Genomic DNA, 16,786 nt, shown 5'->3' on the forward strand with positions numbered 1-16,786 from the left:
GCTCATCGCTTCCGTCCGCGTCGCCGCTAAAACCATGGCCGCGGGCGGGCCCTTATCAAGGGCGCAAGGCCTTGAGCTGCGCCGGCTCAAAAAGTTCCTCGCTGTGCTGCTGAAGGAGTGGAGGTCAACAAAAGACTCCGCTCACTCCCCCGCAATAGGTTAAGGTAGAGGTTGCACTATGCTTTTGCCATGAAGATAACCATAGCCAGCCTCAACATCAACGGCGGCAGAGGGGCACGTCGTAGATTTGACAATTTTTCGCTCCTGCGGGAGGGGAAATATGCGGTGTGCTTCCTGCAAGAAACCCACACCGTTCCGGGAGACGAAGCCACGTGGCTCCTGGAATGGCAAGGAGAGGTCCGCATGAGCTACCTCACCGCCACTTCTAGTGGGGTGGCCATCTTGCTGGGCCCGCATTTTCAGCCGGAGATCTTGGGGGTCGAGGAGCCCGTGCCAGGCTGCTTGCTGCACGTAACGGTTCGCCTGGGGGACGTGCCGCTCCATCTCGTGAACGTGTACGCCCCTCAGCCCGGCCCGCAGCAGGCGCGCTTCTTCGAAGAAGTGTCCGCTCTTTTTGGCTCCGTCGACGTCGGCGACTGCATTGTCCTCGGGGGGGATTTTAACTGCACCCTCGAGGCGAGGGACCGCTCCGGTGCCCCGCAGAGCATGACGGCGATGGAGAAGTTGAGGGACCTGGTCGGGTCCTTCGACTTGGTGGACGTCTGGCGAAATCTCCACCCCGACTCCAGCGCCTTTACTTGGGTGAGGCCTGGAGTAGGATGGTCCAGAGTCGACCGCCTTTACGTGTCTCGGGCGTATGTTTCCTGTGTCCCGGCGGCCTCCATGCGGCCGGTGCCGTGTTAGGACCACCACCTGGTGTGGGCGGAGCTCACTTCGCTCCGCGCGAGGACGGGGTCCGCGTACTGGCACTTTAACAACCGGCTGCTGGAGGACGTGCGGTTCCAGGACTCGTTCCGTCATTTCACTGGGCCGACTGGAGAAGGAAGCAGGGGGGCTTCCCCTCCTTGAGGCTATGGTGGGACGTGGGCAAGGCTCACGTCCGCGTCTTCTGTCAAGAGTACGCGAGGGGGTCGACCAAGAGGCGGGCGGCCGGAGTCGGGCGCCTAGAAAAAGAGGTGCTCGACCTGGAATCCCGTCTCGGTCAAGTCGTCGAGGACCCGGCCCTGCGGACGGTGTACGAAGCTAAGAAGGCCGCGCTGAAGGACCTGCAGCTCGTCGGGTCCCGAGGCGCGTTCGTGAGGTCGCGGATCAGGTTCCTGCGGGATCTGGACCGCAGCTCCCCCTTCTTCTACTCGCTGGAAAAAAGGCAGAGTGTCCGTAAGCAGCTCTTGACGCTGCTGGCCGACGACGGCTCTCTCGTCTCTGATCTGGAGGGCGTCAACAACAGGGCCCGTGAATATTACGGGGCTCTGTTCTCTCCGGATCCGTCCAGCGAGGAAGCGCATAGAGTTTTGTGGGAGGACCTGCCGAAAGTCAGCCCGGAGGGCGGTGAAAATTTGGAAGCTCTGCTAAGCCTGGCGGAGCTGACCGGCGCCCTCGACCGGCTCTCGAGGGGAAAATCCCCGGGGCTGAACGGGCTGACCGTGGAGTTCCACAGGGCGTTCTGGGACGTCCTGGGGAGCGACTACGCACGGGTCCTGGGGGAAAGTCTGGCGACCGGGGAGATGCCCCTCTCTTGGCGCAGGGCAGTCATCGACCTGCTGCCTAAGAAGGGCGATCTCCGCCTCCTTAAGAACTGGCGCCCGGTCTCCCTCAGCACGGACTACAAAATCTTCGCCAGGGCGATGTCTGCTCGCCTTGGCACCGTGCTGGACCACATGATCCACCCCGACCACTCCTACACGGTCCCGGGCCGGACAATCCACGATAACATCCATCTGGTCCGGGACCTCATCCATCATTCACAGGAGGCTGGTCTGTCGGTCGCCTTACTATCTCTCAACCAAGAGAAGGCGTTCGACAGGGTGGATCACGACTATCTGCTCGGAACTCTGCGCGCTTTCGGGTTCGGGACGCATTTCGTCGCCCGGATCCGACTTTTGTACGCCGCCGCGGAGTGTCTGATTAAGGTTAACGGGTCCTTGACGGCGCCCCTTCACTTTAGGAGAGGGGTGCGCCAGGGATGCCCCATGTCCGGCCAGTTATATGCCATCTGCGTGGAGCCTTTCCTGCGCCTCTTGCGGACGAGGTTGACGGGACTGGCTCTGCAAGGGCCGGGCGTGGAGGTCGTCCTCTCGGCTTACGCCGATGACGTGCTCCTCGCGGTAGAGGATCCTGCTGACCTGCGGAGGATGCGTGAGTGCCAGGAGATTTACTCGGCCGCATCCTCTGCCAGAATCAACTGGGAAAAATGTTCCGGACTCCTGGTGGGTCAGTGGCGGGTGGACTCCCTGCCGGAGGAGCTCAGGCCTTTTGCCTGGAGCACGATCCATCTCCTCTATCTGGGAGTCCACCTTAGCCCCGACGAGGAAGCCTGGCCGGCGAACTGGCAGGAGCTGGAGGCCAAGGTCGCCGCTCGCCTAGGGCGCTGGACAGGACTGCTCCGAGTGCTGTCCTACAGGAGTCGAGCGCTAGTCATAAACCAGCTGGTGGCCGCAATGTTGTGGTACCGGCTGGTCACTTTGACCCCTCCCCCTGCGTTTGTCGCCAAGATACAGAAGAAGCTGGTGGACTTCTTCTGGAACAACAGGAAGCACTGGGTCTCTGCCGCGGTCTTGAGTCTCCCGCTTGAGGAAGGCGGTCAGTCGTTGGTGTGCGTCAGCGCCAAGCTCGCGACTTTCCGTCTTCAGACCCTGCAGAGATACCTTTACGGCGAGCCCCCTCCTAGGTGGTGTGCTCTGGCGACGTATTTCTTCCGCCAGCAGCGCGACCTCAATTACGACACGCAGCTCCTGTTTGTGAACTTGGGGGGTGTCAGGACCGCCCTCCAGGAGCTGCCTGTCTTTTACAAGGAACTCATCAGGGTCTGGAACAAAGTCTCCACCAAGCGCAGCTCTCCGCCAGCTGGAGTGGCGGCTGTCCTGCAGGAGCCGCTGCTCGGGAATCCGTACCTCCACGACCGAGGTTTTATGTGGCGGTCGGAAGAGAGGGCTGTGGCTGGCGAGGTGACCAGGGTCAGGGGCCTGCTCGATGGCGGAGGAGCGGGCTGGATGGCGCCAGGCACGCTGGCGCGGCGCCTAAATTCAGCCAACGTCTGCCGCGCGGCCGAAGCCATCGAGTCGCTAAAAACAACTTTGGACCCTGACTCTGTTAGGTGCATCGAGGAGGCTCAAGCACGTGGGGAGATCCCGTCCGAACTGACCACCGTCCGGACGGAATTCCTCATCGGCGCCAAACCCCGGAAACTCCCTCGGGAGCCGGCGCCTCACAACTTGAGCCGCCTTGAGGAAATCCCCTCCGTGCCTTTCAGTTCCGCGCGGTGGGGTTTCCTGTACGGGCTGCTCCTGCACACTCTCAACTTTGCCATCCTCGCCTGCCGTCCGGACACGCCATGGCGTACCATCTTGCCGTCCGGAGGAGGCGGGGGTCCCCGATGGAGGGCACTCTATGCGGGAGTCCTCCCATTATTCATCGGGGACTTGGCCTGGAGGGTGGTGCACGGAGCAGTGCCGTGCAACAAATTTTTAAGCCGGTTCAAGGACTCCCAGGCCGCCTGCAATTTCTGCGGTCTGGAAGAGTCCGTGTTCCATGTTTTTATGGAGTGTGCGAGGTTGCAGCCCCTGTTTTATTATTTAAAGGGGCTGCTCCTGAAATTCTGGCTGCACTTCAGTCCCACTCTTCTGATCTTTGGGCACCCTGTGCGGAGGGGAGCGGGTAGGTCCGAGGGCCTCCTCGTAGGACTGCTCCTGGGCACGGCCAAGGGTGCCATCAGCCGGTCCAGGCAGCGGGCGGTCGAGAGGGTCGTTCAACCTGACTGCCTGCCTCTCTTCCGCTCTTACATCCGGTCCAGGGTGTCCTTGGAGATGGAGCACGCGGTGTCCACCGGTACGCTCGCGGCCTTCCGCGAGAGGTGGGCACCGGAGGGACTGGAGTGCATCATCACGCCCGGCAACCACATTTTAATTTTATTTTATGTTTTAAAGTTTAATTTGTTTTAATTGCCGGTGCTTTTAGTGTCCCCCACCCCTTTTATAGGGGGCACTGGAGGAAAAAATTTGATTTTAGTGCCCAAAAAAAAACCAAAAAAAAAAGAAAAACACAAAAAAAAACACAAAAAAGAAAAAAAAGGGCCTTGTAAATGTCTGGTGTGTCATCCAGGGCGGGTGGCATGGTTTAATGTTTATGTTTTTTCAGGTAAACTCCAAAAGAGTTTCATGTACAAGGAGCTACAGCGTTTCCATAATGTAGTGGTTATTACGTTCAATTAATATGCGAAAAAACCCCGGTTTGAAACCAGGCAGAAACTTTTAAGATACAGAAGAAGCTGGTGGACTTCTTCTGGAACAACAGGAAGCACTGGGTCTCTGCCGCGGTCTTGAGTCTCCCGCTTGAGGAGGGCGGTCAGTTGTTGGTGTGCGTCAGCGCCCAGCTCGCGACTTTCCGTCTTCAGACCCTGCAGAGATACCTTTACGTCGAGCCCCCTCCTAGGTGGTGTGCTCTGGCGACGTATTTCTTCCGCCAGCAGCGCGACCTCAATTACGACACGCAGCTCCTGTTTGTGAACTTGGGGGGTGTCAGGACCGCCCTCCGGGAGCTGCCTGTCTTTTACAAGGAACTCATCAGGGTCTGGAACAAAGTCTCCACCAAGCGCAGCTCTCCGCCGGCTGGAGTGGCGGCTGTCCTGCAGGAGCCGCTGCTCGGGAATCCGTACCTCCACGACCGAGGTTTTATGTGGCGGTCGGAAGAGAGGGCTGTGGCTGGTGAGGTGACCAGGGTCAGGGACCTGCTCGATGGCGGAGGAGCGGGCTGGATGGCGCCAGGCATGCTGGCGCGGCGCCTAAATTCAGCCAACGTCCGCCACGCGGCCGAAGCCATCGAGTCGCTAAAAACAGCTTTGGGCCCTGACTCTGTTAGGTGCATCGAGGAGGCTCAAGCACATGGGGAGATCCCGTCCGAACTGACCCCCGTCCGGACGGAATTCCTCATTGGCGCCAAACCCCGGAACCTCCCTCGGGGGCCAGCGCCTCACAACTTGAGCCGCCTCGGGGAAATCCCCTCCGTGCCTTTCAGTTCCGCGCGGAGGGGTTTCCTGTACGGGCTGCTCCTGCACACTCTCAACTTTGCCATCCTCGCCGGCCATCCGGACACGCCATGGCGTACCATCTTGCCGTCCGATGGAGGGCACTCTACGCAGGGGTCCTCCCACTATTCATCGGGGACTTGACCTGGAGGGTGGTGCACGGAGCAGTGCCGTGCAACAAATTTTTAAGCCGGTTCACGGACTCCCAGGCCGCCTGCAATTTCTGCGGTCTGGAGGAGTCCGTGTTCCATGTTTTTATTGAGTGCACGAGGTTGCAGCCCCTGTTTCATTATTTAAAGGGGCTGCTCCTGAAATTCTGGCTGCACTTCAGTCCCACTCTCCTGATCTTTGGGCACCCTGTGCGGAGGGGAGCGGGTAACATAGAAACATAGAAAATAGGTGCAGGAGTAGGCCATTCGGCCCTTCTAGCCTGCACCGCCATTCAATGAGTTCATGGCTGAACGTGAAACCTCAGTACCCCCTTCCTGCTTTCTCACCATACCCCTTGATCCCCCTAGTAGTAAGAACTTCATCTAACTCCTTTTTGAATATATTTAGTGAATTGGCCTCAACAACTTTCTGTGGTAGGGAATTCCACAGGTTCACCACTCTCTGGGTGAAGAAATTCCTCCTCATCTCAGTCCTAAATGGCTTCCCCCTTATCCTTAGACTGTGTCCCCTGGTCTGGACTTCCCCAACATTGGGAACATTCTTCCTGCATCTAACCTGTCTAACCCCGTCAGAATTTTAAACGTTTCTATGAGGTCCCCTCTCATTCTTCTGAACTCCAGTGAATACAAGCCCAGTTGATCCAGTCTTTCTTGATAGGTCAGTCCCGCCATCCCGGGAATCAGTCTGGTGAACCTTCGCTGCACTCCCTCAATAGCAAGAATGTCCTTCCTCAGGTTAGGAGACCAAAACTGTACACAATACTCCAGGTGTGGCCTCACCAAGGCCCTGTACAATTGTAGCAACACCTCCCTGCAGGTCCGAGGGCCTTCTCGTAGGACTGCTCCTGGGCACGGCCAAGGGTGCCATCAGCCGGTCCAGGCAGCGGGCGGTCGAGGGGGTCGTTCAACCTGACTGCCTGCCTCTCTTCCGCTCTTACATCCGGTCCAGGGTGTCCTTGGAGATGGAGCACGCGGTGTCCACCGGTACGCTCGCGGCCTTCCGCGAGAGGTGGGCACCGGAGGGACTGGAGTGCATCATCACGCCCGGCAACCAAATTTTAATTTGATTTTACGTTTTAAAGTTGAATTTGTTTTAATTGCCGGTGATTTTAGTGTCCCCCTCCCCTTTTATCGGGGGCACTGGAGGAAAAAAATTTGATTTTAGTGCCCAAAAAAAACCCCCAAAAAAAGAAAAACACAAAAGAAAAACCACAAAAAAGAAAAAAAAAAGGGCCTTGTAAATGTCTGGTGTGTCATCCAGGTCGGGTGGCACCGATTAATGTTTTATGTTTTTCAGATAAACTCCAAAAAGAGTTTCATGTACAAGGACCCCCAGCATGTTGTAATTTCTCCCCATTCAAATAATATTTCCTTTTACTGATTTTTTTCCCAAGGTGGATGACCTCACACTTTCCGACATTGTATTCCATCTACCAAACCTTAGCCCATTCGCTTAACCTATCTAAATCTCTTTGCAGCCTCTCTGTGTCCTCTACACAACCCGCTTTCCCACTAATCTTTGTGTCATCTGCAAATTTTGTTACATTACTCTCTGTCCCCTCTTCCAGGTCATCTATGTATATTGTAAACAGTTGTGGTCCCAGCACCGATCCCTGTGGCACACCACTAACCACCGATTTCCAACCCGAAAAGGATCCATTTATCCCGACTCTCTGCTTTCTGTTAGCCAGCCAATTCTCGATCCATGCTAATATATTTCCTCTGACTCCACGTACCTTTATCTTCTGTAGTATCCTTTTGTGTGGCACCTTATCGAATGCCTTTTGGAAATCTAAATACACCACATCTATCGGTACACCTCTGTCCACCATGCTCGTTATATCCTCAAAGAATTCCAGTAAATGAGTTAAACATGATTTCCCCTTCATGAATCCATGTTGCGTCTGCTTGATTGCACTATTCCTATCTAGATGTCCCGCTATTTCTTCCTTAATGATAGCTTCAAGCATATCCCCACTACAGATGTTAAACTAACCGGCCTATAGTTACCTGCCTTTTGTCTGCCCCCTTTTTTAAACAGAGGCGTTACATTAGCTGCTTTCCAATCCGCTGGTACCTCCCCAGAGTCCAGAGAATTTTGGTAGATTATAACAAATGCATCTGCTATAACTTCCGCCATCTCTTTTAATACCCTGGGACGCATTTCATCAGGACCAGGGGACTTGTCTACCTTGAGTCCCATTAGCCTGTCCAGCACTACCTCCCTAGTGATAGTGATTGTCTCAAGGTCCTCCCTTCACACATTCCCGTGACCAGCAATTTTTGGCATGGTTTTTGTGTCTTCCACTGTGAAGACTGAAGCAAAATAATTGTTTAAGGTCTCAGCCATTTCCACATTTCCCATTATTAAATCCCCCTTCTCATCTTCTAAGGGACCAACATTTACTTTAGTCACTCTCTTCCGTTTTATATATCTGTAAAAGTTTTTACTATCTGTTTTTATGTTTTGCGCAAGTTTACTTTCGGAATCTATCTTTCCTTTCTTTATTGCTTTCTTAGTCATTCTTTGCTGTCGTTTAAAATTTTCCCAATCTTCTAATTTCCCACTAACCTTGGCCACATTATACGCATTTGTTTTTAATTTGATACTCTCCTTTATTTCCTTGGTTATCCACGGCTGGTTATCCCTTCTCTTACCGCCCTTCTTTTTCACTGGAATATATTTTTGTTGAGCACTATGAAAGAGCTCCTTAAAAGTCCTCCACTGTTCCTCAATTGTGCCACCGTTTAGTCTGTGTTTCCAGTCTACTTTAGCCAAGATTTCCCTTTCATAATCCGTGTTGACTTTCTAAGTGCCCTGTTACCACGTCCTTAATAATAGATTCTAGCATTTTCCTTGCTACTGATGTCAAGCTGACTGGCCTGTAGTTCCCCATTTTTTCTCTCCCTCCTTTCTTAAATAGCAGGGTTACATTTGCTACCTTCCAATCTGCGGGAACTGTTCTAGAATCTATGGAAGATGGAAGGTGAAAACCAAAGCATCCACTATCTCTATACCCACCTCTTTCAAAACTCTAGGATGTAGGCCATATGGTCCAGGGGATTTATTGCCTTTCAGTCCCATTAATGTCTCCAGTACTATTTTTTTTACTCATTTTATTTTTTGTCAGTTCCTCATTCTCGCTAGACCACTATTTCTCGGAGGTTTTCTGCGTCTTCTTCAGTGAAGACAGACACAAATTATTTGTTTAATTTCTCTGCCATTTCCTTATTCCCATTATAATTTTTCCTTTTGCAGCCTATAATGGACTCACATTTACTTTCGCTAATCTTTTTATTTTTACATACCTATAGAAGCTTTTACAGTCTGTTAGTATGTCCCTCCCATATAAACCTCGCACAAGCCTCTCGGATGGACTTTTCCGCCCACTCAGGAACATTCTCCACCGTCAACAAGTACCATTGTTTAGAAAGCAGGAGAGCTGCCACCACTGATGCTCTTCCTTGGACTTTCACACATCATTTTTCCCATCTTCCCAAAATCTTTGTAATTTTCCTAACCCTGAAGTTGCAGAACCGCCACCACCTTAAAGGGGCTTTCCTCCAACCACTTCCCCAACATTTCCCAGCAACAGGCATTGGGATTTTCTATACTTCACTCAGGCTCCCAAAGCCCTACAGGACTCCTCCACTGCTTCCTCAGCGATTCCTCATCTCCCAATGTTAAGGTTGTGACAGACACATATCTGTGGATCACCAACACCAGCCTGCAATCCCACCTACTCCATTTCATATAACTACATGGTTCTGCTCCTAACGATAACGGGGGACAACCTTGCCTCACCGATCTCTGTATTGGAAAATACGTTGAAACGATCTGCAGCATCACCACCTTCATAAGATTTGCCATAACCCTCGCCAAGGTCTTATAATCCACATTTAATAACGTGAAGGGCCTCCAATTCTTTCAATCCCTTCTATCCCCTTTATTTTTACAAATTAAGCTTATGATACCTCTCCTCATAGATGGAGACAGTCTTCCCTCAAACTTAATCTTGTTAAAGACATCCAAAAGAAATGGACTTAAAGACCAGAATTTTCCCCCAACAAAACGTGTGGGGTTGGAGCGTGGGGGCAGTTAAAGTGTTAAAAATGGGATTCCCAACCTGACCCCACCTCCAACCCGCCCACTTCCGTTTTTGTCGGAGGCAGGATGGGGCGATCGACCAACCCGCTCCCATGGGGCGTTACCTCAATTTAAATATTGTCATCATCATCATCATAGGCAGTTCCTCGGAATCAAGGAAGACTTGCTTCCACTCTTAACATGAGTCCTTAGGTGGCTGAACAGTCCAATACGAGAGCCATAATCCCTGCCACAGGTTGTTCAGATAGTCGTTGAGGGAAGGGGTGGGTGGGACTGGTTTGTCGCACGCTCTTTCCGCTGCCTGCACTTGATTTCTGCATGCTCTCAGCGACGAGACTCGAGATGCTCAGCGCCCTCCTGGATGCACTTCCTCCACTTAGAGCGGTCTTTGGCCAGGGACTCCCAGGTGTTGGTGGGGATGTTGCACTTTATCAGGGAGGTTTTGAGGATGTCCTTGTAATGTTTCCGCTGCCCACTTTTGGCACGTTTGCCATGAAGGAGTTCCGAGTAGACTGCTTGCTTTGTGAGTCTCGTGTCTGGCATGCGAACTATGTGGCCTGCCCAGCGGAGCTGATCAAGTGTGGTCAGTGTTTCAATGCTGGGATTGTTGGCCTGGATGAGGACACTAATGTTGGTGCGTCTGTCCTCCCAGGGGATTTGTAGAATCTTGCGGAGGCATCGTTGGTAGTATTTGTCCAGCGACTTGAGGTGTCCATTGTACATGGTCCATGTCTCTGAGTCATAGACATGGCAGGTATTACTACAGCCTTGTAGACCATGAGCTTGGTAGTAGATTTGAGGGCCTGGTCTTCGAACACTCTGTTCCTCAGGCGGCCGAAGGCTGCGCTGGCACACTGGAGGTGGTGTTGATTCTCCTCATCAATGTCTGCTTTTGTTGATAAAAGGCTCCCGAGGTATGGGAAATGGTCCATGTTGTCCAGGGCCGCACCGTGGATCTTGATGATTGTGGGGCAGTGCTGTGCGGCGAGGACAGGCTGGTGGAGGACCTTTGTCTTACGGATGTTTAGCATAAGGCCCATGCTTTCGTACTTCTCAGTAAATACGTCGACTATGTCCTGGAGTTCAGCCTCTGAATGTGCGCAGACGCAGGCGTTATCCGCGTACTGTAGCTCTTGAGGCTGCAAGTCTCTTTTTTCCCCTCCATTTTGACGTCCACTGCCTGTGAACGGGCAGTTAAACAGAGGTGGGATTGCAGCATCCAAGAGGTAAATGGCTTTATGCCTACCTTCTGAATCCAGGGTCCGGACCGTACCCATGCCCCACAATCGGAGACTCCCCCACAAGACCTCTGATCATACCCCTCTTGGGCCTCCGGTCACCCCCCAAACCCCCCAGGCCTTCACCACCACCCCCCCCCCCCCACAACGATGATGTTGAAGCTGGCCAAGGTTTTCCAGTGGCTGGCCCCGAACCTCTCTTTCCCCCCCCCCTGCCGATCCCCAGCCAACCCTTCCCACACCCCAACCCCCTGGCCCCCCACTATCCCTGGCCGACCGCCCCCTCCCACCCCGACCCCTAGACGATCCCCACCCCCCGATCCCCGACTCTGCCAATCCTCTCCCCCCTCCCCCGATCCCTAGCTGATTGCCGACCCTCCTCCCGCAATCCCTCCATGGACTGGCCCCTCGCCTCTGAGGCCGACCCACCCTCAGCCAGCTTTCTGCGGGCGGGAATCCAAGGCCTCACATTGAACTCATGCCCTGCCGTTAGAGTCGGCGGGGTCTACAGGAACCCCTGCCTCCCATCTTCAGGCAGGCTATCGGACCCAGGCTTTGTTTCCCTTTCATTCACTTCTTGCTACTTTTATTTCCGCTAAACCTACTTCTTTGTCACACGTTCTTCTTTCATCTTCCTTTAAACCCTTGGAAACTGTAACATCTGGAAACATTGCAACAGCTGGAAACTGAAATGACTGGAAACATTTATCTGGTCATTATCACATTGCTGTTTGTGGGAGCTTGCTTGTATTCAAGTTGGCTGCTGCATTTCCCACATTACAACAGTGACTACACTCCAAAAGTTGGCTGTAAAGCACTTTGAGACATCCAATGGTCGTGAAAGGCGCTATATAAATCCAAGTCTGTCTGTTCTTTCTTTGTGCTAAATTTCTCCAGCACCAATTTGGAAATGCATTCTTTTGTGTAAAAACTAACAGCTGTCTCCAGAATCTCCCCACTTTCATTCATGATCTTTTCTCCAACATTGAACGCTCCGATTAATAATCACCTTTGTTCTAGAAAGTATCTGGTGCATCTTTCTCCCTCCAACGTATCTTTGACTTTAGCACAGAGAATGGCCCCTTGCATTTTTCAGCTGCAATAATTCCCACTCTTCCTTTAAACCACCCACGTAATCTCTGCCCCCTTATCACCTCCATCAACTTCTATTCAGATCCCTGCGCCAGTTAGCTGCCCCTTTCTCATTCCCATATCGTACTGAAAAACTTCTACATCATATTTAAAAATTGTTCCCCCAAACTCTTTTTCTTCTTTTAAAAATAAATGTTCTTTTCGAGCATTCTTTCTAACCACGAGGCCATCGCACCCTGGGGAGTCCTGGGGTAATGGTTGCAGTTTCTGAATTGGCACAGTGCTGTCGCTGTGACGGACACCCACCTCCAGCTCATCGTTCTCAGCAGCATCATGCAGTGGTGTGCCGCCCCAGTGGTCCTTCAGGATCCTTGCCCCCATCTTTATTAACCGGTCCAAGATCTTGGCATGTCCTCCGCTGGCAGCAAAGTGCATGGCAGTCGCTCCCTCATTGTCCTGTGCAGACAGGTCCGTGTCTGTGAACGATCTCTGCATCACACACAGGACGGAGAGAAGGGCAAATATAGCAACAGAAAGATTAAACCCCGCACAGGTACAACAACAACTTGACTTTAATGGAGTGAAACATCCCGGGAGCGTAATCAGACAAAGTTTGACACCATAAAGAGATATTAGGACAGGTGAGGTAGGTTTTAAGCAACCACTTAAAGGAGGAGAGAGAGCTAAAGAAGCGAAGAGATTTAGGAAGTCAGTAAGGCATGATGCTGGCTGGGAGAGGTTACTGAACCTGACTGTGTGAGGAAGCTGCATTAACATCAGTACATGTAGTCAGTAAAACAGGGGGCTTGCTGGGAGAAATTACACACACACACACACTCACATATCTCTCATACACACACATCACACACACACACACACACATCATCACACACATCTCACACACACACACACACATCTCACACATACACGCACACATATCACACACACACACAAACACACACACACATCATCACACACATCTCTCACACCTCTCACACACGCACACACACACGCACACACACATCTCACACACATACACACATCTCACACATCTCACACACCTCTCACACACGCACACACACACACACACACACATCACACACACATCTCACACACATACACACATCTCACACATCTCACACACCTCTCACACACGCACACACACACGCACACACACATCTCACACACATACACACATCTCACACATCTCACACACCTCTCACACACGCACACACACACACACACACACATCACACACACATCTCACACACATACACACATCTCACACACATCTCACACACGCACACACACACCTCACACACACACACACACACACACACACATCATCACACACATCTCTCACACCTCTCACACACGCACACACACACGCACACACACATCACACACACATCTCACACACATACACACATCTCACACACATCTCACACGCACACACACACCTCACACACACCTCACACACACACTCACACACACACTCACACACGCGCACACACACACACACATCATACACACACACACAGATCATACACACACACGCGCACACATGACACACACACACATGACACACACATACACACAGCTGGTCTTTTCCTGCTTGTCATTTTTGTCTGTTCGTATGTTAAGTAAAGAGTCGGCAGCAATGGTTTCACATGAAGGTTACCAACACATTGCAGTGTGGAGTGATGCCCTGTGTCCCGTGGAGCGACCCACCAAGTAATCGGATGTGTCACAAGGATGACATTGACTTACCAGCCACACCACCAGGGCATTGTGCCCCATCTGTGCCGCCGCATGGAGAACGGTCATGCCATCGTGTGCTCGAAGGTTCAAGTCGGCCTTGCAATCCTTCACCAGGTATTCAACTGTGTGAAGGTGCCCCTCCTGACAGGCTAGGTACAGTGGGGATGCACCGTTGCAGGTCTGTTTATTCAGAGCCCTGCACAGACAGAGAAAAGAAAAACTTCAGTACAATTCCAGGTTAAGGAACAACAGCTGTGAAAAGCACGTAAACTACTACATCTCACAAATACAAGACAGCTCGTCTGGTAGTCAGGGGAGCCACTGGTGTGCCATTGAGGCAGACACATCTGAAACCCTAGGGTCGACTCTGCTTGGTGCTGAATTAGATGATCTCAGCTGGAATAGCAGTCGGAGGTGCTCCAATTGCCCGGGGCCTGGGTCCCTGCTCCTGATCACTGTCCTGTCGGCCTCCGCTGGACATTGGGTGCAGACAGGATCAGGTTCGGCTGTGACTGTCTGCCCCTCCCCGTCACTCATTGTCCACACTCACAGAAGAATCGGCATTTGGGTAATGGTAACCTGTATCCCAGCAACAGTCAGTGCCCATGGAACCTGTACCCCAGAGATGGTTAATGCCTGAGGAACCTGTACCCCAGAGAGGGTTAATGCACATGGAACATGTACCCCAGAGAGGGTTAATGCCTGAGGAACCTGTACCCCAGAGAGAGTTAATGCACATGGAACCTGAACCCCAGAGAGGGTTAATGCATATGGAACCTGTACCCCAGAGAGGGTTAATGCACATGGAACCTGTACCCCAGAGAGGGTTAATGCCTGAGGAACCTGTACCCCAGAGAGGGTTAATGCCTGAGGAACCTGTACCCCAGAGAGAGTTAATGCACATGGAACATGTACCCCAGAGAGGGTTAATGCCTGAGGAACCTGTACCCCAGAGAGAGTTAATGCACATGGAACCTGTACCCCAGAGAGGGTTAATGCATATGGAACCTGTACCCCAGAGAGGGTTAATGCACATGGAACCTGTACCCCAGAGAGGGTTAATGCCTGAGGAACCTGTACCCCAGAGAGGGTTAATGCCTGAGGAACCTGTACCCCAACAAGAGTCAGTGCCCATGGAACCAGTACCCCAGCAAGAGTCAGTGCCGTGGTACTGTACCCCAGAGAGGGTTAATGCCCGAGGTACCTGTACCCCAATGAGAGTCAGTGTCCGTGGTACTGTGCCCCAGTGAGAGTCAGTGCCCGTGGTACTGTACCCCAGAGAGTCAGTGTCCGTGGTACTGTGCCCCAGTGAGAGTCAGTGTCTGTGGTACTGTACCCCAGAGAGAGTCAGTGCCTGCGGTACTGTACCCCAGAGAGAGTCAGTGTCTGTGGTACTGTACCCCAGAGAGAGTCAGTGTCCGTGGTACTGTACCCCAGAGAGAGTCAGTGTCCGTGGTACTGTACCCCAGAGAGAGTCAGTGTCTGCGGTACTGTACCCCAGAGAGAGTCAGTGCCCGTGGTACTGTATCCCAGAGAGAGTCAGTGCCCGTGGAACCTGTACCCCAGAGAGAGTCAGTGCCTGTGGTACTGTATCCCAGAGAGAGTCAGTGCCTGCGGTACTGTACCCCAGAGAGAGTCAGTGCCCGTGGTACTGTATCCCAGAGAGAGTCAGTGCCTGCGGTACTGTATCCCAGAGAGAGTCAGTGCCTGCGGTACTGTACCCCAGAGAGAGTCAGTGCCCGTGGTACTGTATCCCAGAGAGAGTCAGTGCCTGCGGTACTGTACCCCAGAGAGAGTCAGTGCCCGTGGTACTGTACCCCAGAGAGAATCAGTGCCTTCGGTACTGTACCCCAGAGAGAGTCAGTGCCCGTGGTACTGTACCCCAGAGAAAGTCAGTGCCTGCGGTACTGTATCCCAGAGAGAGTCAGTGCCTGCGGTACTGTATCCTAGAGAGAGTCAGTGCCCGTGGTACTGTACCCCAGAGAGAGTCAGTGCATGCGGTACTGTACCCCAGAGAGAGTCAGTGCCCGTGGTACTGTACCCCAGAGAGAATCAGTGCCTTCGGTACTGTACCCCAGAGAGAGTCAGTGCCCGTGGTACTGTACCCCAGAGAGAGTCAGTGCCTGCGGTACTGTATCCCAGAGAGAGTCAGTGCCCGTGGTACTATACCCCAGAGAGAGTCAGTGCCTGCGGTACTGTAACCCAGAGAGAGTCAGTGCCTGCGGTACTGTAGCCCAGAGAGAGTCAGTGCCCATGATACTGTACCCCAGAGAGAGTCAGTGCCCGTGGTACTGTACCCCAGAGAGAGTCAGTGTCCGTGGTACTGTACCCCAGAGAGAGTCAGTGCCCGTGGTACTGTACCCCAGAGAGAATCAGTGTCTGCGGTACTGTACCCCAGAGAGAGTCAGTGCCCGTGGTACTGTATCCCAGAGAGAGTCAGTGCCCGTGGAACCTGTACCCCAGAGAGAGTCAGTGCCTGTGGTACTGTATCCCAGAGAGAGTCAGTGCCTGCGGTACTGTACCCCAGAGAGAGTCAGTGCCCGTGGTACTGTATCCCAGAGAGAGTCAGTGCCTGCGGTACTGTATCCCAGAGAGAGTCAGTGCCTGCGGTACTGTACCCCAGAGAGAGTCAGTGCCTGCGGTACTGTATCCCAGAGAGAGTCAGTGCCCGTGGTACTGTACCCCAGAGAGAGTCAGTGCCTGCCGTACTGTATCCCAGAGAGAGTCAGTGCCCGTGGTACTGTATCCCAGAGAGAGTCAGTGCCCGTGGTACTGTATCCCAGAGAGAGTCAGTGCCTGCGGTACTGTACCCCAGAGAGAGTCAGTGCCCGTGGTACTGTACCCCAGAGAGAATCAGTGCCTTCGGTACTGTACCCCAGAGAGAGTCAGTGCCCGTGGTACTGTACCCCAGAGAAAGTCAGTGCCTGCGGTACTGTATCCCAGAGAGAGTCAGTGCCTGCGGTACTGTATCCTAGAGAGAGTCAGTGCCCGTGGTACTGTACCCCAGAGAGAGTCAGTGCATGCGGTACTGTACCCCAGAGAGAGTCAGTGCCCGTGGTACTGTACCCCAGAGAGAATCAGTGCCTTCGGTACTGTACCCCAGAGAGAGTCAGTGCCCGTGGTACTGTACCCCAGAGAGAGTCAGTGCCTGCGGTACTGTATCCCAGAGAGAGTCAGTGCCCGTGGTACTATACCCCAGAGAGAGTCAGTGCCTGCG

The 16,786-nt window shown here is 53.0% G+C and overlaps 1 protein-coding gene across 1 annotated transcript in view; it reads right to left on the reverse strand.

The window, feature by feature from the left end:
• The window catches only part of espnla (espin like a), a 122,521-nt gene that overhangs the window by 66,557 nt on the left and 39,178 nt on the right, over positions 1-16,786 (reverse strand). The window contains exons 3-4 of the mRNA XM_070884042.1: positions 13,579-13,765; positions 12,115-12,297 (exon numbers count right to left, since the gene is read on the reverse strand). Of these exons, the coding sequence (XP_070740143.1) occupies positions 12,115-12,297; positions 13,579-13,765 (370 nt within the window). The remainder of the gene's footprint in view (positions 1-12,114; positions 12,298-13,578; positions 13,766-16,786) is intronic.

Source organism: Pristiophorus japonicus, chromosome 6, assembly GCF_044704955.1.
Source record: "Pristiophorus japonicus isolate sPriJap1 chromosome 6, sPriJap1.hap1, whole genome shotgun sequence".
NCBI lineage: Eukaryota > Metazoa > Chordata > Chondrichthyes > Pristiophoridae > Pristiophorus > Pristiophorus japonicus.